This window comes from Symsagittifera roscoffensis, chromosome 4 (assembly GCF_963678635.1).
Source record: "Symsagittifera roscoffensis chromosome 4, txSymRosc1.1, whole genome shotgun sequence".
Classification (NCBI taxonomy): Eukaryota; Metazoa; Xenacoelomorpha; order Acoela; family Convolutidae; genus Symsagittifera; species Symsagittifera roscoffensis.
Window position 1 is genome coordinate 7316694 of NC_087065.1, and position 24605 is coordinate 7341298.

Sequence of the window (24605 nt, forward strand, 5' to 3'; positions counted from 1 at the left end):
CCTGCGGGCGAGGCAACAATTCGCACTCCATCTAAACATAATAAAAAAATTAAGTAACAAAATTAATGTACTTTTTAAGCACGAGTGAACCAGCCCGTATGTTGGTGTCCTTTCCTTCATAGATAGTCTCAAAAATCTCTAAAATGTCATATTGTCATCCTCGGACGCTGAACTGAATTGTTAGTTTGCGACAGTTTTTTTTGGCTTTGTCAATTTCTACAAATTTTTTTCATCAAACATTTTCATGTCTACAAAAGGGAATTGTATCCGTGTCCATTTTATGGGAGCTCCGATCGATTTATTTCACAATGTTTGGATTAGTGTACATTCAATTTTTTCATTTGACGGCAACCGATTTTAGCTGAAAATTAAACCAAATCGGTATTTTTGTTCACTGTCAAGTGGAATATTTTGTCTAAAACGAGAAGGTTTGATTAAAAGTGGAACGCAAAAGCTTTAAATAAATGATATATTGCGAGGTCTGCTCGTAGGTATAATTACCCGTGTGTTTTACTGCAGGTGTTTTGTTCATGCTCCGCTGATATTTTCCAAAACGAGTCTTCTTGCTGAACAAAAGGTTTTTAAAAATTTAGATTGTTTTTGAGCGGTTTTGGCAATAAGATCAAAATTCTCCTGCAATCATGCCCGTTTTTGGTTTTTTTTTAACCACTGAAACCACGAAAAACAGCTTTGAGGATGAATTTTTAATCGGATAAATTATTTTTCCAATATGTCAAACTACCCTTTTCCAGCTTCCAAGTTTGCTCAGATTGCTAAATTGAATTATTCAGAGTTGTTATTCAATATTCATCATCCGTATACTTGCATTTGGACAGTTGATAAGCAGCATTGAATTTCTTCTCGGGGGCACCCATGTTTAGCAGAGAAAAAACTTGACAAACGAAGAACATATCGGGAAAATTATATCAATATTTTAATTGACAGTTTTTATCAATATTTTAATTTTTACACTATTATTAATTTGAGTCACTTGCATTTCACCCCAAAAACTTTTTGTGTCGCTGCAGTATATCGATTTCTGTCTGCCTTCAGGTCTTTGATTTTCAATATTCTATTTTGAGCTCACGAGAAAAAAGCCGAAGTTTGTTTAATTTTACTGGTGTTAAACTAAGAACCCCTCCGAACCGTCTGCATCACTCGGATCTTCGCCTACCACATGCTGATCAATAAAGAGACTTGATGATAACTGATCCATAATTTTCTGCTTGAACCAAGGGTGCAGTACAGCAAGTAAAGGCTGAAAAACTACTCAACTTATCAAAACAAGCGCCAAAAATTTATGGCAATGAGCATGAAAGCTTTTTACAAAAAATGTATCAACTTGTTTTGACGTCTCAGCTGACATCTCGTGATTGTTTACGGGCAGCCTTAGACTACTAGTTTCAAAACAGGATCCAATCATCGAAACTTCAATCATTGAATCGATTCGAGCAAATCAACAGAAAATAAACATTTCATCAGATAATTTTACACATTTTAACGCCTGTAAAAAATCGTAGTCCAATTTTTCTCAAAAAATGACTAACGAGTATATTGATTATTTTTTTACGCACAGGATTGCAATTTCCAAAAAAATTGTTGAACAAATTCCACAACAAAAAACAACAATATAAAAAAAATTCCCTCGAAAAAAGAGAAACACGACAAACGACGAATAAAATTACAGCAGGTTTTACCAAAAAAAAGGAGAAAAACCGAACGTCCGAAACAATTACAACAGATATACTAAAAAAAGGTGAAAAAGCGAACCAAGTCAAAGATGACGACAACTTCGCCTAGCAACGTTACAGTTTTGTACCAGTGTCCTAGTGCGTACAAGTGCAGTGACATCGGACTGGTTCTCCCTCTCATGAATGAATCCGACTGGAGTGTGGTGTTGCGGAGTATTCTTTACTTCCTCGGCATGATCTACTGTTTCGTTGGAATTGCAATCGTGTCTGACATTTTCATGTCGGCTATCGAGACTATCACTTCCACCACAAGGTACAAATTATTTTTTAACTAGTTATAATTTTATATTTTTAATTTAATGTGTTTGTTCCATTTTTTTTTAGTTTTCTATATATTTTGCTAAAATATACCCTTAGTATCAGGCGCGAATCTAGGGTTTTCTCAATGGGGGGATTTCAAAAAAAAATCCAAAATTTTTCTCGACTTCAAAATTTTTAAATTGAATTCCCGAGCTCTCACAAATCACTATCAAGTCCCTTTACAGTGATTTGTGAGAGCTCGGAAAATCAATTTAGAAAAAAAATTAAAAAGTCGACAAAATTTTTTGAAATTGTTTTGAAAATCCCCCCTCGAGAAAATCCTAGATACGCGCAATATACTAATGGTGTATTTTAGCAAATTTATAGAAAACTACAAAAAATTGGAACAAACAAATGAAATTAAAAAGATAAAATTGTTACTAAAATCTTAAGTCAAAAAATAATCATAAAAGTTGCCTGAATGTTTAAAATTGCATGCAAATTATAAATTGTCATCAAAAATGACAGATTGAGCTTTTTTTTAGTTAAGTCTGTTTGTTCCAGCTTTTTGGAACTCAATATATTCTCCATCGCATTAAGTTTTTGATATTATTGCCGCTTTTTAGGTCAAATACCTAGTCTAAATATTTCCAAGTTTTGATTGACTTTAACTTCGAGTTGTTTTTGCATATCGAGAGTAAGAGAGAGCAAAGGGAACAAAAAAAGGCAATCGAAACGAGCAAAAATTCTCGTCAACAGTTTTAAGAGTTGAGCTATCGTTTTTTTTCTAGCTATAATTTTATTAAACAAATGCTAATTTATTGAAAATATCCCTTTCTGTCGACAAATCTGAACTATTGTTTTATGTAAGACGGCTCGTCTTGAAGTTTGGAGCCCAAAATTACATTTTTAAAAAGCATATCAATTCGAGTTACGACACAAAAAATGTAGAAGATGAAATTGACCCACAAAAAAAAGCGTTTTCTCGACATGAGAGAGAAAGAGAGCTAAGTCCCCCAATTTGACATTATGTCTTCAATTTTTGGCCATATAACTGTCCAAAGACTCTAACCCGTTCAATCTGAAAAATAGAGTCGGTGGTTCGAGTCTCTGCGTGGACAGTAACTGTGATTAAAAAAATCGCTCATTTGATTCCATTTAACTATGCGTCGGCTCTTTTTTCAGAACAATCAAGGTAGCTACAATTGGTCCTGCGAAGTCAACAGGAGGCCCCAAGTCCATCAAAGACAGCAAACCCGACTCGCCAGTTGCTGGAGTGGACCGGGACAGAGAACCGGAACAAGAGGAACTTCAGTTCAAAGAAGTCGAGATCAAAGTGTGGAATGACACTGTCGCCAACTTAACTCTCATGGCTCTCGGCTCCTCGGCTCCCGAGATCCTTCTCGCCATCATCGAGACCATCGGCAACGGGTTCGAAGCGGGGGAACTTGGACCCGCGACAATTGTCGGCAGCGCCGCCTTCAATCTTCACGTCATAACCGGAGTATGTATCTCTTCGATTCCGAACGGCGAGAAGAAAACGATCAAAGAAGGTGGAGTCTTTGTTTGTACAGCTGTAATATCTCTGCTCGCTTATTTCTGGTTGTACGTCATTTTGGGGCCGATCTCGAAGAACGTTGTGGACGTTTGGGAAGCGGTGCTAACATTGTGTTTTTTCCCGATACTTGTGATTTTGGCTTACCTGGTGGACAAAAATTTTTTCTGCCTCGGAGGCAAAAAGAAGTCAAAAATTGGAGTTATGGACGATGAAGATGACTCACCAATTGCAGCAGGTATCTTATCACTAATAACTTTTTCTTAACTTTAATTAGCTCATAACACAATGTCAATATAATTATGTAAGTTTGTCCTTGTTTACAGGCAAAGGTAAGTTACGTCATGCAAGAGTATCAAACAAAATTTGGTTTATTTTTGGATCAATTTTTTGTTTTTAGTATTGTTTTTTTTTAAATATTTTCTGTTTGTGTAAATTTTGACGTTTATTTCAGGTGTACTCTCCATTTTCAGTAAGTTGAGTGTGTGAGAGTTTGTAAATATAGTCTTGCTTTGCAATAAAACCGTTTTTTTTACCTGAATCTGATTTATCTATTGCTAAATAAAGTTTCAGTGTTTATGTTCTATTCTAGCCTTGTTTCTCAATTCTAGCTGTGTTTCTGGTTCTGAAACTGTTTTTATACCATGGGTGGTTTACTAAACCAAAACTTTCACTCATTGACTGATAATTGAAGAAAAAATTGAAGAAAATAACCGAAACTTCAAAAAATAATTTAATTGAAATTGCAGATTGCATATTGAGTTTTCTTCAAGATAAAAGGTCATTAAATCAGTTTTTTGTCCAAAAATGCTTGAGAAAATAAGCACCTATTGAACAACGCAAATGCGCCCGTGCTTAAAATTGGATAAAAAAAATGAAAATTCAAGTGTTTTACTTGAAAACGCAAGTAGAGACTCGGGGCCCATTTTTCACGAGACCTCGCGAAAACACGTGAACGTTTTTAATAATGTTATAGTGCAAACATTTCACACCTATTTCAGCCGACGGTCTCTACCTGTCGATGCCTGCCAATCACCACCTGGGCAAACGGATGTCTGTGGACAAAGCCAAAGTAGCCCAAGTCATGAAGTCAGTCGAAGGTAAGCAGGTTCCGATTAGGGGAGCGGTGGCGAAGTGGGTACGTCTTTTCCTCTCAATCCAAAGGTCGGATGTTCGACGCCCACCATGATCCGTAATCGTTGCTTGAAGTTAAAGTAACATCACCCAGTCCAGAAAAATAGTCAAAAAATTATGCATTTCTTAAGCAGGGGCACAACAGAAGAGCAGAAGAGCTTATATACTAATACTTTCCTATGTGAATAAGCCATCTTCACTTAACTAAGACTCCCACTTGATGTTTTCGGCTCTTTTCTATTAGTTCCCAATAAAAAAAATGAAGCAAAAGATTATTAATAACATTGTTCGCTGATTTTTGCTGCTCATGTTTTTGCCTAATTTCCTAATTTTCTATTTGAACCGTAGTTTGAGCCCTTATGATTGTATTTTGCTTGTGGATTAAGGAAACATGCTCTATTTTTCAGATACAGTAGCGGATTTAGGGGGGGGGGGAAGCTGCTTTTTCAGGGATTCAACTCCATCGCCACCCAAAGTGTCCTCCCTTTGGTACTGTTCTGTGACCTCAATTTTTGGCTGACAACCCTAAAGTTTTTCTAAAGGCGCCACTATATACAAATTTTAGGAAGGAACGCGCGCCAAAAAACGAGATTCTTCGGACCTTCCAAAAATGCCTAAAAACGTCTTTTTAGGCGTGGTTTTTTTTCAAAAATCTGGCTGAAGCGCAGAAAATTTGGCTGGAATAGGGGGGTATTATAGTGAATTTGAAAAGCTTGGAAAAGTCAAATTGGTTGACCTAAAAATCCCCCCTTAAAAATCCGCCCCCTTGAGAAAATTCTAGGTTCGCCCCTGCTCAGATATATATAACCCTAAATAACAAATTCGAATGTTGAAAAAAGAAAAAGAGTCTGCGCAAAACTTCACGGATTATCGGGTTCGACCATTGAAATGAGTTGCTCTGAAGAAGTGCTTCTCGCTATACTAAAAAGTTAAGTACTAAAAAATAATTTAGTTCAGTCCAAAAAATCCAAGAAAAAAATTGATTTTTTTGTAAACGCGCCCCTCATGCCTCGGCAAACATCAAAGTTTAAAAGGAAGCGGTTTCAACAATCCACTAGCATTTTTCGCAGAATCTCATATTAAGGAAGTTAAGGATAGGCCAACGTTTTTTTGAGCCCCTGGCGTGTAGTGATACTAGGGGCGGATTTAGGAGGAGAGGGGTAGACGCCACTTTTACCCCCCCCCCCTTCAACCTTGCCTCCTAACTATACATTTATACCCCCCTCAGGGATTAGACTCCCTCATCACTCAAAGGTTCCCCCTCTTTGGTACTCTTTTGTGACATCCATTTTTGGCCGACGAACCCGTAAACATTTTTTTTGGGGTGCTAAAAATATATATTTATTTTAAGAGGAAAGCGTGCTAAAAATACACAAACTTTTTTGCCAAACTTTTCCAAATAGTGCCAAAAACGGCACTTAGTGGAAGAGCAATTAAATGGTTACAAAGACTGTGGCCTTGAATTAAGGATCTACCATTAAGAATTTTTTTGATAGTACTTCAAATCGGTCAAATCGGTAAAGTATTTTATTTGAATGCGTTTGGCTTGTAGTCTGGCCTGTTAAACGAATTTTTTCAATGAATTTTTTCAACCCAGGTAGTTATAAGCTTTCATAAAAAAAACATTTGCATTTTCAAGCTTTTGATAAGTTCGTTTGTTCTTTACACAAGCGGGCGAAGTGTATTTTTATGACTCTTTTTTCCAACCTAACTTGCAAACAAAAAGCTCATTTCGTGGCACTTTTGCTATAATCACGGTCTCTAGCACAAGAAATTTCGTTTCATCTGTTCTCGGCTTTATTTTTCGCTAGAGAGGGAAGGACGTGATACTTCAAGCCCCGACGTCGCTGGTTCAAAACCTACACTTGGCAATAACTTAACTAATTTGAGGTTTATTTCGTCTTTTTCTTATTTTTATTTATAAAGCTGCTTTTTGTCTTTTTCTTGCTAGTATTTGTGAAGCGCAGCTTTGCATTTGTGCGATTACAACATGATGAAGTTAGATTTATCTGAAGTTAAGTTATGATGAAAATAGGTTCAAAAAAATGGCCTTTCAATTTTTGAAATTCGTAAAAGTTTTTGGTTTTAAAATTTTGCTTGGATGTTTTGTCTAAATTGACTTGAATCTTTAATTGAAATCAAGTTTTTCGATCAAATTTTGCTGATACCATGTTTTTGTTGGCACGACTGAAATTGTGTTGGAACTAACGATTGAAACGACTTTAATGTTTTTAAATACAGTTTTCAATGGGATATTGTTTTGTGAACAGTTAGATGACAATAAGATGTGAATTTAAACTTATGTGAAAAACAATTTACTCTATTTCGCCGGTAAATCCTATCTTTTTAAAAAATGAATTCAAGAAATTATTGTTTCAATTGCTTCACGAAGTGTAAAGACACTTAGGCGTAAGATGTGTTGTTTCCATTGCATTTTAACTAGGTCAAAGGAAGTCCATGTATGATCAAATGTTAGAACCGTTTCAGCTGTGCTTTGACTTTGGATGTTTAAAAAAAATTGACAGCAAAAAAAATGTCGGAGGCCAGTTTTATTGAAATAAACTTTTGGAATCACGACCATTAGGGCTTTATATGATACCGCACTTGACTCTCTCCAAGTTTTCTAATCAGATGGAAAAGAAACGGGGATGGTTCCTTTCCATTCTGTCAGGAGTGGTCGGAACAACAAGGGTACCGGTAGCTGTTAAATCAGGCCGAATCTTCCGACCACAGTGGTCAAGCCAATAGTTACAATAGTTAAAAAAGTAAAAAAAAACTGAAATTCAGAGGTTAGTTTTCCCCACTTTTTTTGGAATAATAATCAGTATGTTTTCAAAACAGAGAACGGAAATTACACTTCAAAAAAATGAAGTCTCATTTGTTTTTGACCGAAGACACAAATTAATCGGCTCTGCGCTCAATTTGTGTCCGAGTAGCCAGAAACAGAGATATATTTACTCTACAATGCAAAAGTTTCTTAAAATTTAAATTTGAATCAAAACCAGCAAGATTTTGACGTAATATCACACTTGAAACCACACGAAATATTTTGCGGTAATAAAATTGGGCGAAAAAACCCACCCTGCACCATAAATCCTTCCGGTTTCGTCATGACGAGTTGGGAATGAAAATGAGGTTTTTTTTAGTTTCATACACACTGCTTTTTTGGCCCTGTTCCTTCAGTCTAATTGATGACCTCATTCTAATCAAGAATGGCGGTTTTTTTTGTTTTACGGCCCAAAAATTGAAGAAAAAAAATTGATATACTCAAATTTGAATTGAAAGTTCAGTTTTTCTCTGGTTGTAACTGATTTCAACCAATCGAATTTCGTTATCACGAAACAGTTTTCAAGTTCTTTAACAAATCATCTTTGGCCGTAAAGACCTAGATTGCATGTGTTTGGTAGAACTTTCTAATTCAGGCAGTCTCCTAGTGTACTTGGAATGCAAATCTAGCACAAGCATCTGCTCTCTCGATTCGGAATTCAAATCTTGCATGTAACAAATTTGCGCTCCCTTAACCTAGTGGAAATTTCACTGATGATTTATGATATAGGCAACTTGCACAAGCACCTGGATTTGCAAATGTCTACACTTTTTTGGAAGTAATCTTTTATGTTAGGACTTATTAGCGGTAAAAAAATATCAGAATGCAAAACTACATTTTCCAAACATTAAATTTTGTCTACTTGTTTTCAAAATTTTTTTAAAACGATGTATATATTTTTAGGAACAGCATGCATTCGAAATTCAGACAATTCCCGCCAAAAGTATGGTGACCTTTCAGCCAGAGACAATTAAGTCAATAGTAGTGACCACCGCAGTCGCGCTAACGTGTTGCAAGCTTGCCAATAGAGGTCAGGACTCTATACAAAATTCAGATCCGGTTATCGCCGCGAAGCGGCAACGCGCGCAGCGCGCCCACTGGCCACCTTAAGTCAAGAAATAACTCCAATTCCGATTTTTTCTTTCGAATCTACCGTTTTGTAAAACTGGCTGAATTATCTCAGGCTGAATTGTCTGTATACTTTTGGCTTAATTGTCTGAATTTCCAACTAGCTGAACTGTCTTTAGCCGAATGGTCTGTGCGCCGTTTCATTCGCCTAAGATGAAAAATATTCCAACAATCGTTTGAGATTTTCCTGACTATCTGTTAGATAGTTACGTAGCTGTAAATAGACAACCGCATATTCAAACTCGTCAAAAAGTAAACAAATACTATATTAAACAACAAGACTGCTCGTATCAGGGCGAAACCCTGAGTGTTCTGACTGCCTTTTAAGATTTATGCCTTTTAAGGTAACATTAAAAAAATTATATGTATTAAAATAAAATGAAAAAAAAAGTTTCTAAAATTTAAATTTTTAATGAAATCATCCCTCCACACGCCAAATAAAGTACGTAAGAATAGATTTCGCTCATTTTAAACAAATCAATTATTGCAAATAAGCTTCTTTCAACCAATTTGGAACGATTTCTAAGACGGATTAAATATCCGCTTACTCGTTAATAGCGCGAAATATATCGCGCGTTAATTGTCCCAAATTGGCCAAAATGGCAATCTTTAAACCCCCATAACTATACGAAAAATGATCACATGTAAACTATTTTTTGAAATTTAAGCTCAGGACAACAATACCTTTCGGATGATATAAAAAAATGGCTAAAAAAATATTTCGGTAGAATAAGGAACAATAAGAACTAGCAGAAACTACAAAAAGCACTGACCAAGCCAAAAACAGTTTAAATAATTTCTGTAAATTTTTAATTTAAAATGCTAATTCTTGCTGATTTCTTGCAAATGGAATGCAAACCTGCAAGAACTTTGCAAAATCTTTGCAAATGTTGCAATAAAAAGTAAGATTATTTTATTTTCTTATTAGAGTAACTAGAAGAAGTCTTAGCGGATCTGATACGCATTCTAGATCATATGAAAGTAAACGACATTGTCATTCTAAAATGGCATGTTTGAAACTCATGGTTTTGGTCCCTTCATTAGAAAATTGTGAACAGTAGTTCAAAAAAACAGCACTCCCCATTTATAAAAATGAATATAAATTTTATAACATTTTTTTGCAAGTGATTCAAAAGAGGACATTTTGTCGGAAACAAAAAAGTTCATCATAAACTCAAATGAACAGAAGGTCCTTATTCACTAGTTCTCGGTCAAAAACTTCAGAAGCTCAAATATGTCAGTTTTTAGCTCAATTGAAAGACTATCGACATTTGTTTTAGCATTTGAATTTCAAGTTTTTAAATATGATTTCAAAAAAAGACCATTCGCTCCCAGCTTCCATTTTTGGGTTCTTTTTCAATAAGTAGATCTCACCCTTTGAAATGCGCGGAACCAATTTTTAAAAAGAGACGAAGAAGACTATTAAGGAATGTTTAGAAGATCAACCATCTTCCTGGGGATAAGCTGTGCTTTCCGTTTTAAATCGAAGGAAAGTTCTTATGCTAAGACAATTAAGTAAATTTGGCCAGTAGCAGGTGCATTCTTAATGGATTATTAATCGTCTTGAAATATGGTACAACAGCAAAAAAAAAACCATAACAGGAAGGAAAACAAAATCGCTCCTTCTTCGAGTTTCAGTTGCGCTGGTTTTAACTATCCTGCTTCAGATTCATGAAAAAGTACATCTGTTTGAACTAGTTTTTCAAAACAAACAAAAAATTGATTTTTCAAAAGCCAAAAAGTGTCCAAATTATGATGTTCAATTTTTATCACAAAAATGTATGATGTTCAATTCTCAGAAGATGACATAAATTTTGAAAAGCTATCTTTCATGAGAACAAATGCAAGCTTAGGAGCGGGGATGTTGGGTTGAGCGATAAACAGTAGCGATGACCAAAACAAAACTATAAGAATAAGAGATAACAATCAGTTCGACCCGTTAATTGAGTGCTCAAGTTTTCATTTAAGCTTCATCTAGACTTTTCTTTATTTAGACAAAAATATCAGCCCCGAAGATGCGGCAGCTCTAGTCGCCCAAAAAATACACGAAGAACGCCCACACAGCCGCGCCTACCATCGTGCGTCGCGACGCAGCATGCGCTCGACTCACTCTCTTGCTTCCAAAATGAGTTCGGCCTCCATCGGCCGAGACATCGGCGGAGACCAACACGGATCCGACGACGTCCGAGTGAAGCCCGACAACACATCGAGTCGGAAATGTGTCGTCGAGTTCACAGCTAACACTGTCTCGGTTTACGAAGGCGAGAAGAAAGCGCGAATCGGGGTGAAAAGAGTCGGGAATGTTTCGGCACGAGTGTCGGTCAAATACGAGACGTGCAACGGGACAGCTGAGGCGGGAACTGACTTTGTCGCCCAAAAGGATTTTCTGATATTCGAACCACAAGAGAAGCTTAAGTTAGTTGACACCACGTTTGAAAATTTTCCAGCTGCTGTTGATTTTTTCCGTTACAACGTTATCTGTAATTTGAATTTAGTTTTGCAATTATTTTGATTAGAAACTCTGAAGTAAAATTTTGGTGTTTATTTGTACTATTTTGTTCTTCAGTTCAAGGGCGGATTTAGGGGGGGGGGGTGGATTTTGGCCAAAACAGGGACTTTTTAGTGCTTTGGAAGAGCTCTGAAAAACAAGTTGGTCGACCTAAGAAAAAGGTCGACAAAATTTCGAAAATTTTTTGAAAACCGCCCCCTTGAGGAAATCCTAGATACGCCCCTGCTTTTAGCTATCAGTTAATTTTTAATTTTTACTATGAATTTATTTTGTGTTCGTAAGTAATTTTTTAATATTCCTCAGAAAATTTTAATTTTTCGCATGTAATTTATTTGCATCTACTTTTGTGACATTTCTATAAGCAACATTTTTAGTATCAGTAAGTTTTTGATGCTTCCTCGTGCAGCTATTTGGTGTGCCTCACTGAAACTTTGGTGTTCTGCACAGGTACATAGAAATCGACTTAATCGACGACAGTCTAGAAGAGGACGACGAGACATTCTTCGTGAAACTATCTCTGGACAAACAACTCAGCAAGGGATCCAACAACAACAACAACAACAGTAAAGAGAGGAACGAGAGCGGAAGTGCTGTCATGGAACATGCCACATCCTCCCCGCCCAAAGTGCAAATTGGAAGCAATGCCATATGTACGGTCGTGCTCATGAACGACGACGGTGAGATAAACTACTTAAATAAGTGGCGTTGTGGCGTATCCAGTAGTGATAGTGCCTAGAAACTCAATGAACATTGACTGTAAGCGCATACGCGTCATAACATAGTGCATGTGTTTTCGAAGATTTCATTTATTCGTGCGAAGTTGCACATATTGGTTTGTCGGCCGATAAACTCAAATTAAACCTAAATAAGTTGAAAATAGGAGAACTACTAAAATATGACCATGATTGAAAAAATCGAAGCATAATTTGAGCTCCTTTTCTATTGTATGTTCCATACTCGTTAACGTTGCATGAAAGTGAGTTAATATTTTCGATGAAAATTTAGTGTCATAATTTATTCTTGATCTTAATTTTTAAGGCTTTCAATGAAAAAGATATCAATGAATGCTCATTTCTGAGCAAAAAATGTACAGTGTAATTTCAACGGTTTTAATTTTCGTTTTTCTAAATTTTTGTTTTCAAATTTAGTGAAGAACTAATTTTAATCATATCAGTTGATTAAACTTTATGCTTAGTAGCATAGGAGGAATTAAATTGCCTTCCATTAAAAGCAAAACCACCTTAGTCTCATAAAATGCCATATTATCAATAATATACTATTGCGCTAAGCTTTCTTACCTCTTTTTTGTTGCTTTAGAACCAGGTCAGTTCGAATTTGAGAGACCCAGTTTCCTTGTGAAAGAAAGCGTCGGCACAGCTCGCATCCCCGTCAAACGACAGGGGGGCACGGATGGTGCTTGCAGTGTACAATGGCGCGCAATTTTCGTATCCTCCGGGCCCGGGGGAGGGGGCGACAACAATTGGGGCGGACCCGAGGAGGGCAAATTGAACTTCCAACACGGAGAGGCCTCTGGGTGTATTGAGTTAAACATAGTTGATACAAGTAAGGAAAGAGCGATGTCCGAGGCAGCGGCGGGGGAGGGGGACTTGTCGAGGGGGACTTCCCTGATGAGTGAACAGGGGGCGGGGGACAAAAGTGTCCAACTGGTGCTGACAGAGGCAACTAATGGGGCTAAGATTGGGAAGAGGAAAAGTGCAGTTGTAACTCTGGTACCAGATGACGGTAAGCTTATACACTCTATTTGAAGTCTTTTTTTGTCTTACAGCACTTATGTTTTATACTTGTCCCGGCTTACTTGACCCGGTTTTTAGTAATATCTTTAAATTTTTTCAACTTTGTATGCAGTCATATTATATTGAATACTTTTAAAGCTGTCACAATGATTGAAGATTTTTTCACAATAAATCAAATTAACAAAAAAAAATCACTGTTTCATTAAAACTAATAAATCTTTGCTATTGTCAAAAACTTACATAATCATATTATTCAAAAAGTCACCACTGACAAACATTACATTATAGTTACTAATGATAATTACTTTTCTAGAATACGCAGGCGTACTTGACCGCATCACTAATTTGGCCAACATTGACCTGCAGAAGCTGAACTTTGCCTTCCGCTCGTGGGGGGAACAAATTCACGAGGCCATGAATGTCAACGGCGGGGAGTTCAACGACGCTCACTGGACCGACTATATCTTCCACGCATTCACATTCCTCTGGAAAGTCACATTCGCATTGCTAGTCCCCCCTCCTAAATACCTAGGGGGGTGGCTGACGTTTGTGGTGTCCCTGACTATGATTGGACTCCTAACAGCGGTTGTCGGAGACTTGGCGGCTATTTTTGGATGTTTGCTGGGTCTGAAAGACCTGGTTACTGCAATTACGTTTGTGGCACTAGGTACTTCACTGCCGGATTTGTTTGCGAGTAAACAAGCGGCGGCTACTGACAAACACGCCGACAACGCTGTCGGAAATGTTACCGGTAGATTCTTCTTTCATAAAATTTTGTACCAAATTATCAACTTAAGATACTGTTAAAATGTTAGAATAGGATAAGATGAAAAATTAAACTAAGGCTAAAATACAAATTTGACAAACTGTCTTGACACTGTTTGAATGCTTGATTTGATTTTTTGCAGATAACGAAGCCATAAAGTTGAGCACTTAAATGAGTTGAACAGAAGTCAGCAGTGACCATTTTGTAAGAATAATGCAACAAAAATCACACAAAAGCGGGGGCGGATTTGGGGGGACGCCCATTCTATTTAGGGATTCGACCCCCTGCCGACCCAGAGCCTCCCCTCCCTTGTACTATTTTGAAATATCCATTTGAAGGACCCTAAAACTTTTCCAAAGGCGCCTTTGGCGCCTATATATACTAATTTTTGAGGGGGGAACGCGCGCCGAAAACGCAATTTTTTTTTGGTCAAAATTTTCCAAAAAGTGCCATTAAAACGCCTTTTTTGGCCTGTTTTTTCAAATTTTGCCTGTGGCGCAGAAAATTTGGTCAAAACAGGGACTTTCTAGTGCTTTGTGAGAGCTCGAAAAATCAATTTGGTCGACCTATAAAAAAGGTCGACAAAAGTTTCGAAAACTTTTTGAAAATCCGCTCCCCTCCCCCTCGAGAAAGTCCTAGATCCGCCCCTGCACAAAAACGTGCGGATCGGATCCATTAGAATCCAATTCAGGCAAACTTCAACTACGATATAGATTTATCATTCCGGATATTTTTCCTTGATGCAAGAAATTCCTAAGTCGGTTTTTCCGACGATTAAAATCTACAATGCATTCCTGATTATTGATTTTTGATATCAATGTTTTAAACATCTGTTCGTTTTTCGAAAACTTTTTACTTCGCATATTTTTTTCTACGTAATTTCTTCTGAACTGTTTCAGGGAGTAACTCAGTGAACGTGTTTCTGGGTCTGGGTCTCCCCTGGACTATGGCTTCCATATACTGGGCATCCAAGGTAACCATTATAATTCAATACGTCAAATTTTAACATCATCAACATCACGTGATAACTTCTGCTTGGTAAACTTTTTTTGATTTTTTCTTCGATCAGAAAACGCCATCGGAAAAACCATAATTTTGGTTCAATCGTCGTAACTTCGCCTATTACGCTAAATCAACTGCCTCGTGACTGTTGCCCTTATTAAGAATATTTGAAGCCTCTCGATTGATATCAACTTGAAATCAAGCTTTGTTTTGGAAATTTGTTTTTTTTTTCGTAAATTACTCAGAAAACTTTTCGTTCAATTGTTGGTTTTTTTTGTCAATTGTTGGAAACAGTAGCGGATTTAGGGGGGGGGGGGGGGGGGACCCCCTCCCACCCTTCAGGGATTCGACCCCCTGCCGACCCAAAGGGTCCCATCCTTTGTACTATTTTTAGATATCTATTATTGGTGAGGTACCCTAAAATTTTTCTTAGGGCGCCTTTGACGCCAATAAACATTAATTTTTGAGGGGGGAGCTCGAGCCGATAAAACGCGATTTTTTGGTGAAAGTTTTCTAAAAAGTGGCTAAAAACGACTTTTGTTAGCGGCGCAGAAAATTTGACCGAAACAGGGTCTTTTTAATGCTTTGGGAGAGCTCGGAAAAAAAATCAATTTGGTCGACCTAAAAAAAAAAAAAGGTCGACAAATTTTCGAAACTTTTTTGAAAATCCACCCCCCCCCTCGAGAAAAACCTAGATCCGCCCCTGGTTGGAAGCATGTTTTTGGCTTCAATATCAAGTGTCTCTGTGTCACTTGAGTGTGTGTTCCAGGGGGAGAAGTTTATCGTGATCTCGGGTTCCTTCTCGTACTCTGTCGTGCTCTACTCGGGCACAGCAGTCGTGTCCCTCTTCATCCTCGGCCTCCGTCGCTTCCTGCCTGTCTTCGGAAATGCGGAACTGGGCGGACCCACTTTGCCCAAGTACATCTCATCTAGTGTCATGCTAATACTCTGGTTCCTCTATATCATCTTCTCCGCTCTAGAGAGCTACAATTACATAGACGGATTTTAAAAGGGGATGAAAAAATCAACAAGACAAGTTTATGCTAACAAAGCGTTTATTTAGTTTGAGCCGCTTATCAGTTTTCGCCACAATATTCAAAAATTCAGGGTAAAAAACTTCATTTTCGAAATTTCAAATTGGAAAAAGTCAAATTGAAAATCAACAAAATTCAGCTTGATAAATTAGAATTTGGGCTGAAAAATCTCAACTCTAAAATTGCAAAATAAAAATTAAAATTAGAAATTCATGAAAAATTGCTAAATTGGGCCGCTATTTTGTTCCATTTTTTGTCAATGAGAGCCTGATAAAAGATTCGGTACTATATTTTTTCAAGCACATGTATGACAAAATGTATAAAAAATGAGAACATTGTCTTGTTGGGTCAGACAGCCTCTGTTTACAAACAACAATCGGATGCCTAAACGGGCATAATTTTGACGAGCAGTTTGATGAGTTTTGGATTGAGTTTTGAAATGAATAAATATAATAATTTGTGGTTGAATTTGCATTTATAGATTAAATCACATCGACCTATATTTTTAAAATTGACAAGTTTACATTCCTGTTATGAAAAAATTTGAAAATAATTTAGCTACGATGCGAATATATGTGATTCGAACTCCCCATTATACGACAGAAACTTCTCGACACTGGAAAGTAAAGACAGCCTAAGCTGCTTGTCTCACTCTGTATTCGGTAGCCAACTTCCGTGTTACACGATAGATAGTTTCTGCGAAGATAAACGCTTGACATGTAGCTACCGCGTGGTGGCTGTAATTGAAGGTATGCCTTGTAAGATACGTGGAGTAGTGTTCGCTTTCAAAAAAATTCTTCAAAAAAATTCCAAGAAAAAAATCAAAAACAATTTTGAGATTTTTTAAAAATCATCCCCACTCCTCTATAAAAAGAACGCTATTTTTTTCATATAGCAAAGTATTAAATAGACGAAATAGCATGCCTGAATTCAATTTGGAACGATTTTTAACTCGGATTTTATCTGCGCTCATGCATTAGTAGCACAAAAGATATCGCGCGATAATTGTCCCAATTGACCAATTTGGCAATCTTTAATTGTCCCAATTGAACATTTTTTTTCTCCAAAAAATGATCACAAGTGAATTATCTTGAGCTAAATTTGAGCTGAAGACAACAATATCTTTTAATTGTTATGAAAAACGAATTTTTTTTTATTTATTTTATTCGAAAGTCGAAATAACAAGACTGCTATTTCAAGACAAAACCCTGAATGATACGAGTGCCAATTAAAGTCAATGAAATTAATGAAAATTAAAAAGCAAAAAATATACTTTTTTCTAGTTTTTCATTAAGTCCTGAGCCCGCACGCTTTTTAGCCCGCACGCTTTGTAGTACAAAGATATATCTGTTGAGTCTGGGTAGCACCTTGATATAACTAAATCGCTAGAACGTTTTTCAATAACTTAACAAGCGGCCCAGGACTTAATAGCACAAAAAGTATTGCGTGTTAACTCTTCAATTAATGATATTTTTAAATAAGATCTCTTTAAAGAGTGATCTTGATAAAAATGATCTCTTTAGTTAAGATGTTAGGAATTAGTATCATTCAAATGATACAAAAAATGTCATAAGCGGCTGGATAAATATTTTAAGTTAGTTTGAAGGCAAAAAACCAACCCGAGCCAGAGCAAATTATCATAAAATGGAAACAAGATTTTTTTCTAGAATTTTGGCATATTCGACGGTCATAATAAAATAGGCAAACTGTGAAAAAAAAAACAGAAACCTTTTAAATTTGGAAACAAAATTTGAAGATTTATAATTTTCAAAGTGGCTCAAAAAAACCGCAAAAGATAATTTTACTCGTGTGAAATCAAATTTCCATGGCTTTAACTAACTATATATCAGCTATTTTAAGCATAATGTCTCGCCTTATTTGCTCTAATTTAGACGGAAATGGAAAATTTGCGTGGAAAACAAAAAAAGCAAAGAATAGAAAAAAAAACGAAAACACCCGAATACAAAATTCCTCCCCAATTTCAATAACCAGAACAATGCGCGGAAGTTTTCCAATTTTTTAAATTGCGCCTATATCATTAATAAACATTTGTCGTCTGAATTTTTGTTTATAGGCAACCATGGTAGGAGCCGAAATATCTGAAACTCTTGCTTTTTGCCCAATTCATAACTTCGGCACCGGAATTCAATGGATAAAACTTAACTAAATTTGAGTTTCAATGTTAGCATTTTTAAAAGGGAAAAAGAATCAATCATATTTAGTTTAAAAAGAATTACATTGATACTAATACATAGACGGAGCGTAGTGCCTAATTTTGTCAGCCACTTTTTTTAAATCGCAAAAAAGTGTCTAGGAAAATGGCACTTTTTCATCTTGTTTATTCCTGTATGTCATTATAATTACGTAGCTGGTTTATTATGCCTATTTTTTTTTAAAATAGGTAGTTTGAAAAGGTATGAAATTTGTTTCTTGTTTTATTTTACTTTTTTTTCAGAAAAGTTTGCTCTTTTCACAAAACTTTAATTTTTCTCGAGAACTATCCTTTCGATATGATAAGCCAATCAAACCCACAAATTAATCATGCACCACCATGACGCAAGCTACTTCAAATTAGGTGGTGGGAAAGAAATACACAGTTACTTCCCATTGCAGTTTGGTACAAATGACAAAATACAAAAATGTCAGCACAGTTGTTTGAATTGGGTTACGGAACAAAAAAATTCTAGTTAATTTTTTTGACATTTTTTAACATTCACCCAGAATTTAAGTCATAATTTTATTTGCTCTATTATTAAATTTTTTGGTCCTATCTTCGAATTACTTGACGGAAAACCCAGGAAAAAGAACGAACAAATGGAACAAACATCAAAAAACTTTCAAATTTCCAATATTTTATGAGTGATGAATGATTTTGATCGCACTGGAAAAAAAATTGTTGAAATTGCAAAAAAATCTCGAAATTGATTGCAAAATTGCGTACAATTTTGTAAAAAATAAATAAAATGATACTTTGCCGTTTTGATGACAAAAAACAGGTCTTAGGGGAAGTTTATCCAAAAATACTACCAACATGAAAGACACCAATGCTGAAATGTTAAAACTTACCCTTACAACTTATCAATCAGTTGGACGAAAAGAGGTAACTATTGGAGGTTTCCAGCTCTGATCTTGCTGTTACAAAAAAGTGTTGGGGATGGTATCATAAGTAAATGGCGTTCATTCCGTGGTTTTTCGTGGGCTAAGAGATCGAAGGATAGAATCAAAATAAAGAATATCACTTTGACTGATCAATTCGTTCTGTGTATTTCTCCATTAGGTTTACTTTGAAAACTAATTTTCCAATTTTTTTAAACTTTGCTAAGATTCCAAAATCAATATCAATTTTATTCATTTTTGTTTTACTTTCTTCACTTTTAGGTGTATAAAAAGCATATCTGCATTATATTGTTAATGTGGTCTCAAAATAAAGAAGATATTTTACCCGCAACTAAATTTTGTAATTTTATAATGTTCAAAACTGGCAAATAGGACAACTTGCCAATAAGGCCAATTTTAATCAGAGACCTAGTTTTTTCTAAGCTTAATTTGAAATCTACCACAACATTAATAGCGCGTGGCCCGTTCCTTACACTTTTTGAGCTTTAAGGAATCGTACAGTTATGCGGACTATTTTTACTATTAGGGTTTTGTTTCTTATTGTCTGGTTGTTATAAAACATGACATGCAATTTTTGCTGGAGTTCTGTTTTACCAACTTTTAATTTGAATCTCAAATCCATGACGCAGATTTCTTCCTGTTAGGTGGTGGCAAAATTATTACAAAGTTACTTCCGACTGCAGTTCGGTACAAATGAAAAATAACATTTCTAAGCACGGATGTTCGAATTTGGTTACGCAACATTAAAATTCTTGTTTCGACTTTTTTTATTCCCGCAGACTCCGAAATCAAAATCATTTTTGTTCAATTTAATTTTACTTTCTCTCCTTTTTTAAGTGTATAAAAAATATCCGAACTAAATTGATAATGTGGGCTCAAAATCAGAAAGATATATTACCTGAAACTAGCTTTTCAATTGTTAAGATGTTTAAAACGGCAATTTCGTCAACTTACGAACCAGGCCAATTTCAGGCCAAAATTTAAAATATAAGTTCAGTTGCGGTCTAATTAGATTTTCTTGTTTCTATCGTCAAAAACTCTTTGTTTTTCAAGTAAATTTATTATTTGAATCTTAAAAACAAAAAATCAACACTCTGAAGTTTGGAGGCTAAAATTCCTTGCAGCAGTCAGTAGCAGAATCGTTTTAAAGTCAGATTGCATATATTGCTCCCAAATTGATTGGGAACAGTTGAAACGCGTGATAAGACCTGAAAACGTTTTCTTCAATTTTCCAACCATTCGAATGTAGAGGAATATTGTAACCTGGTTTGTTTTTTTTCCATGCAAAATCAAGTACCACAAATAAATTTTGGATTATTTCGATTGATATGTCATAATAAAGCCCTTTCAGTCGTGATTTGAACAACTTTGAAAAATTTTGAAAATTTTTTCTCAGAGTTGAGAAACACTGGTTTGAAGTTTTTCACTTTTGGTCTAATTTTGAGCTGATGAGTTGAGCAGCGCACAGGCTTACAAAAGCCTATTTTAAATTTTTAATGTTTTTAAGACTATGGTCAGAGAGCATTTTCTGCTTCTTGTACAGTAGCCAGCTCTCCTTTTTTAAACATATGTCATCTCTTATTTAGCGTATATATTTTTTTCCAAGTTGATAAAATGAAAAAACGATTTTGTTTGTCTTTGAGTTTTGAAAAACCGATGAAACAACTAACAAAAAGCCTTGCACAGAAAACGCAGAATTTTTTTTTGGACTTTATGGCTTGTATGGAATCAATCGATTTTTTTTTCTGTTCCTAATGAGCGGAAAAAATTGGTTTTGGCAATTCGTTTTGGAGTTAGTGCAGGCTGGGAGAGGGAATTTTGTGGGAGAGGCTGGGAATGAGGAAAAGGCCGCAAAATAAAATTTTGCATTTCGGGAAAATACTGTAAGCAAAGAGGGAAATGTTTATATGTGTTCATTGGCTTCATAAGTTGACTCAGTTTTTTATGCCAGACAATAAGTCATATCATATTTCACGTTTGTTTCAGCGTCAGCTTATGATTATTTCACGATGTTTGGGGCGCTTTCTTCATGTTATTGTTCAGCCCGATTGATTTATAGAATATGCTTATGAAGCAAGGACTGATCGCAAAGTAGGCAGATTCGACCCCTGCAGACGCAAAACTTGGTTAGATTCCCATTAGATTCCCTCGGCCACTATGCAGACAAAATGATCAAATGTGGCATCTTTCAAATTGAAAGTTTTAAGTCGTCAAAAATTTAAAACAAGTTTCAAAGTTTGTTTAAAAAAATCGAATTAAAAAAAATCGAATCTCAAACACACAAACGAAATTAGTTTGGCTTTTCATACGAAGTAATACAGGTCAAATAAATTGAAAAAAAAAAACAAGCGAAGAAATTTTAACCCAAACTCTACAAAAAAAGGTAACACAGTTACCTGTAATACTTAAATTTTAGGTTTTTCTCAATATTTACAGACGCTGAACTAGCTAAAAATATGCCTGTTTAGATCTATTGGACCAAAAAAATCACCCGACACACGTTGGTGCAAAATTAGTTTTTTTAAACGCAAAGATTCAAAGTCATCTTTCAGATGTTTTTTAAAGAAAATTAGCCATAAAAATTATTGTAGCAATACATTAAATTTGTCCTTAAACAACAAAAGTTGGTAAGTATTAAGCGAATCGGGACTACAAAATAAGTCCATGAACAGACAAAAAAATAAAACTAAAAACCAATCAGTTATAGAAACAGCAAATCACTTTTTGCTTCCTTAACAGAAATAGTTCGCAAGTACTGAACCAGAAATCTAACAAAAATTACACAGCTCATAATTGAAACAGAAAAAAAATTAACAAAGGACATAAAACAAACAAAAACCCGAAAGAAGCGACAACTAACTAAAATTGATTTTTCAAAACGATAATATCTCAAACTTAGAACCAAAAAGTTTCTTTTTGTTTTCGAAACTACAGCTTTATAAACCCAAGTTTGTTTCTAAAAAATTTTATTTTTGCAAGAAAAAAACGCCACAGAGATTTTAAGCCAATATAAAAAAAAGCTGACGAAAAGGGCTAATCCAAAAATATACCAAGAAAATTGCACATGGTTTCAATTATGTTAAAGGGATAAATAAAAAAAGTTATCACTTAATATGCCACTCAAAAAGCAGCGATTAGAAAGTCAAACCAATTTGCTTCTGTGGAAAAAAAATCTAATGAAAAAAAAAACAGGAAATTTTTCTTTTTTTTTGTTTCCTGGAAGAGTGCCCGATAAGTTAAATTTAATCTTTGCAATCATTTTGTCAAATTTGAAAAACATTCGATTGTAAAAAAACTTACCAGAAACGATTAGAAAAAAAAACATAAGGTAAATAAGCCGAGAAAATTAAAGATGGCACCCAAAAAGCTAAAAATAAGCCAAAACTTTTTCAGAGAAAAAATCAAAATTCAAGATTTTGCATCTACCAACTATAAAGCAATCATGAAAACCTATATAGGCGACGGCACGTGTAAGATGCCATGTTGTACATCAATAATTTACCATTTCTGACTTTCTTCTAAAGTGATCTTTGCGTGATAAAAATTACGGCAAAACTCTAGAACCCTGTTGCAAAACCCTTGTTTATTACAAGGATAAAAAGTTTTTATTGAAAAAGGAGTCATTAGTTACTAGGTACCATGGTAGGGTGGGGGAAAATTAAAGATATCAAACAAAACACAGTTGTTAGACAAATCTGAGCAATTTCTTAGGAAAGAAATGACAAAAGCCAAAATAGCCGTTTTTGTGATCAGTTTGGTTTTTTTTTCAAGTTGATAGTATCGACCAAAAAAAATAAACAAATTGATTAAAGACTACACAAAAAACGCCATAAAAACTGAATTAATTCAAGGCTGACAGTAAAAACAGCCAAATGCTAATTTGAATGTTCTTTCCAAGCTAACTTTTGACATAAATTATGTTTATTTATGTTTAGGAGAATTTTTTTCAAAGAACTGCATAAAACTGAATGAGCTGTGATGAAATTTGATATGTACTTGTTTGTGATCGACTGATTGCAATTTCAAATCCTGTTTGGTAGCAACGGAACTCAAAACCAAGACAAACAGTGATCACTTTGTCGCTATTTGGAGCAATTTTAGCGCGTTTATGGCTCCCAGCTTCTTTAAGTTTGATATAATGAAAGCAAACTGTGGATTTGCTCGTGGGAACCTGATGTCAATTTTGAACAGCTTGACTTTTTTGTCGCGGTAACTTTTATGCCAGGTAAAAATCGTTAATTTTAGCTCTTAAATTTGCACACCCTAAAACATTAATTTTTAAAGTTCTGACTCATAAGCCGAAAAGCTCTGATTTCATAAGCGCTAAAATGCTTCGATTAAAATTTGAGAAAGATTTTTCTGCGTACTTTTTTCTTTGATTTGAGCCAAGTTCAATTCCAGCAAACGGGCTGCTCTGTGTTCACGTTAGAGTTTAACAAATTAAGCAACATTTTATATATTGTCGTTTCAATATACTACGTTAAATTGGTTATTCATACTAATTGAAAAACGTGAGGCAACAATACGTTACAGGCAAAAATTCGTAACATGCGAAAGATAAAAAAGCGACAATACATAACAATAGAGTAAGCGCAGAACAGTGATTCAAGCGCAAATATCTTTGGCGCAGGATGTAAGCCCAGTGGAGCGGAGCAAGCGTGTTCTACTTATCAATGCCTTGTTATGAATTGTCGCTTGTTGTTCCGACTTTCGTAGCGAAAGTAGCTGAAGTTTTGTGCTCAAGGTGGTTTTTTTTCTTGAGACAAAATTCGACTTTTTAACTAGCCATTTTTGGCAAAATTGTTTTATCTCATTCAAAATATGTTGTTGTCTTGAGCTTAAATTTGAAAAGACTATTCATCTGCGATCAGTTTTTGTAATGGAGGTTCAAAGGTTGCCTTTTTTGTTTTTTTTTGGCCAACTTGGGACAAGTAACGCGCGATATTTTTCGAGCTTTTAACGGTTTAATCCGTCTTAGAAATCGTTCAAAATTGGTTGAAGGAAGCTTATTTGCCAGAATTGATTTAATACTAGGAGCAAAATCTATAAACTGATTTTTAATATGGCGTGTAGGGGTTGATTTTCACAAAAAAAATGTCGAAGTTATAAAGATTTTTCTTTTCGTTTTATTTTATTACATTTTGTTGTTGCTGCTCCATAGACCTTAAAAGGTAGTAAGAACATTAACTGGTAAAAAGTAGTAAAAGGTAGTAAGAACATAGTAGCTGTCAGCAGTGCATCTATTGATCTCATCAAAATGGACAACAGAGTTTTGGACTACAATTGTGCAATAAGGACATTACAAGTAAGTTTAGTGTTCCAAATTTTAGATAATTTAGTCACTTCGATATGGTTTTTCAGCCGACTAGTTTCGACTTTTTAAATAATGCCAATCGAGCGTATTGTTTTATATATTCTGAAAAATATCTTTTCAGTGAGTTATAATTTCTACAATTTCACTTGAGTCACAAAAGTACATGTCAAATTTCAATTAACTTTCAAGGTTTGTTTAAGTAATCTATGCTCTGATAAGCTCTTTTTAAACCAGCGCTGAGGTTTTGAGAATAACTAAAAACTAACTGATTGCTAATATTTTACATTGAAGTCTATTGTAGGGAACAATTGATACGCGCACACTAACTGGTTTTGAAAAACAATTCTCAAAATTTTCAGAAGCATTTATCAGCGATGAAATTTCGGGTTTTTCAGTTTAGTTGAAATACCCGCAAAACCGAAGCGGACTTTTGGGGCGGGAGCGGACGCCCCTTTCAGGGATTCAACCCCCTGC

General features: G+C 35.4%; 1 protein-coding gene across 2 annotated transcripts; it reads left to right on the forward strand.

Annotated features, from left to right (window-relative positions):
- Positions 1-493: 493 nt before the first annotated feature.
- On the forward strand, positions 494-15733 carry LOC134844606 (sodium/calcium exchanger 2-like). 2 transcript variants are annotated; one of them, XM_063861364.1, is made up of 10 exons: positions 494-2004; positions 3177-3784; positions 4001-4018; positions 4548-4646; positions 10630-11050; positions 11592-11821; positions 12462-12887; positions 13212-13649; positions 14564-14637; positions 15436-15733. In XM_063861364.1, the coding sequence occupies exons 1-10, from the start codon at positions 1781-1783 to the stop codon at positions 15673-15675; spliced, it is 2778 nt and encodes a 925-aa protein (XP_063717434.1). In that variant the 5' UTR covers positions 494-1780; the 3' UTR covers positions 15676-15733. The 2 variants fall into 2 exon arrangements, with proteins under 2 accessions (XP_063717434.1, XP_063717435.1); XM_063861365.1 differs by lacking the exon at positions 4001-4018.
- The last annotated feature ends 8872 nt before the right edge of the window (positions 15734-24605 follow it).

Bases quoted from the DNA above. Each gene is read 5' to 3' on its own strand.
- LOC134844606 (XM_063861364.1), top strand. From the start codon at position 1,781: ATGACGACAACTTCGCCTAGCAACGTTACAGTTTTGTACCAGTGTCCT. The intron at 11,051-11,591 runs GTTAGTTGACAC...TGTTCTGCACAG, and splicing joins GAACCACAAGAGAAGCTTAA to GTACATAGAAATCGACTTAA. The intron at 13,650-14,563 runs GTAGATTCTTCT...GAACTGTTTCAG, and splicing joins CGCTGTCGGAAATGTTACCG to GGAGTAACTCAGTGAACGTG.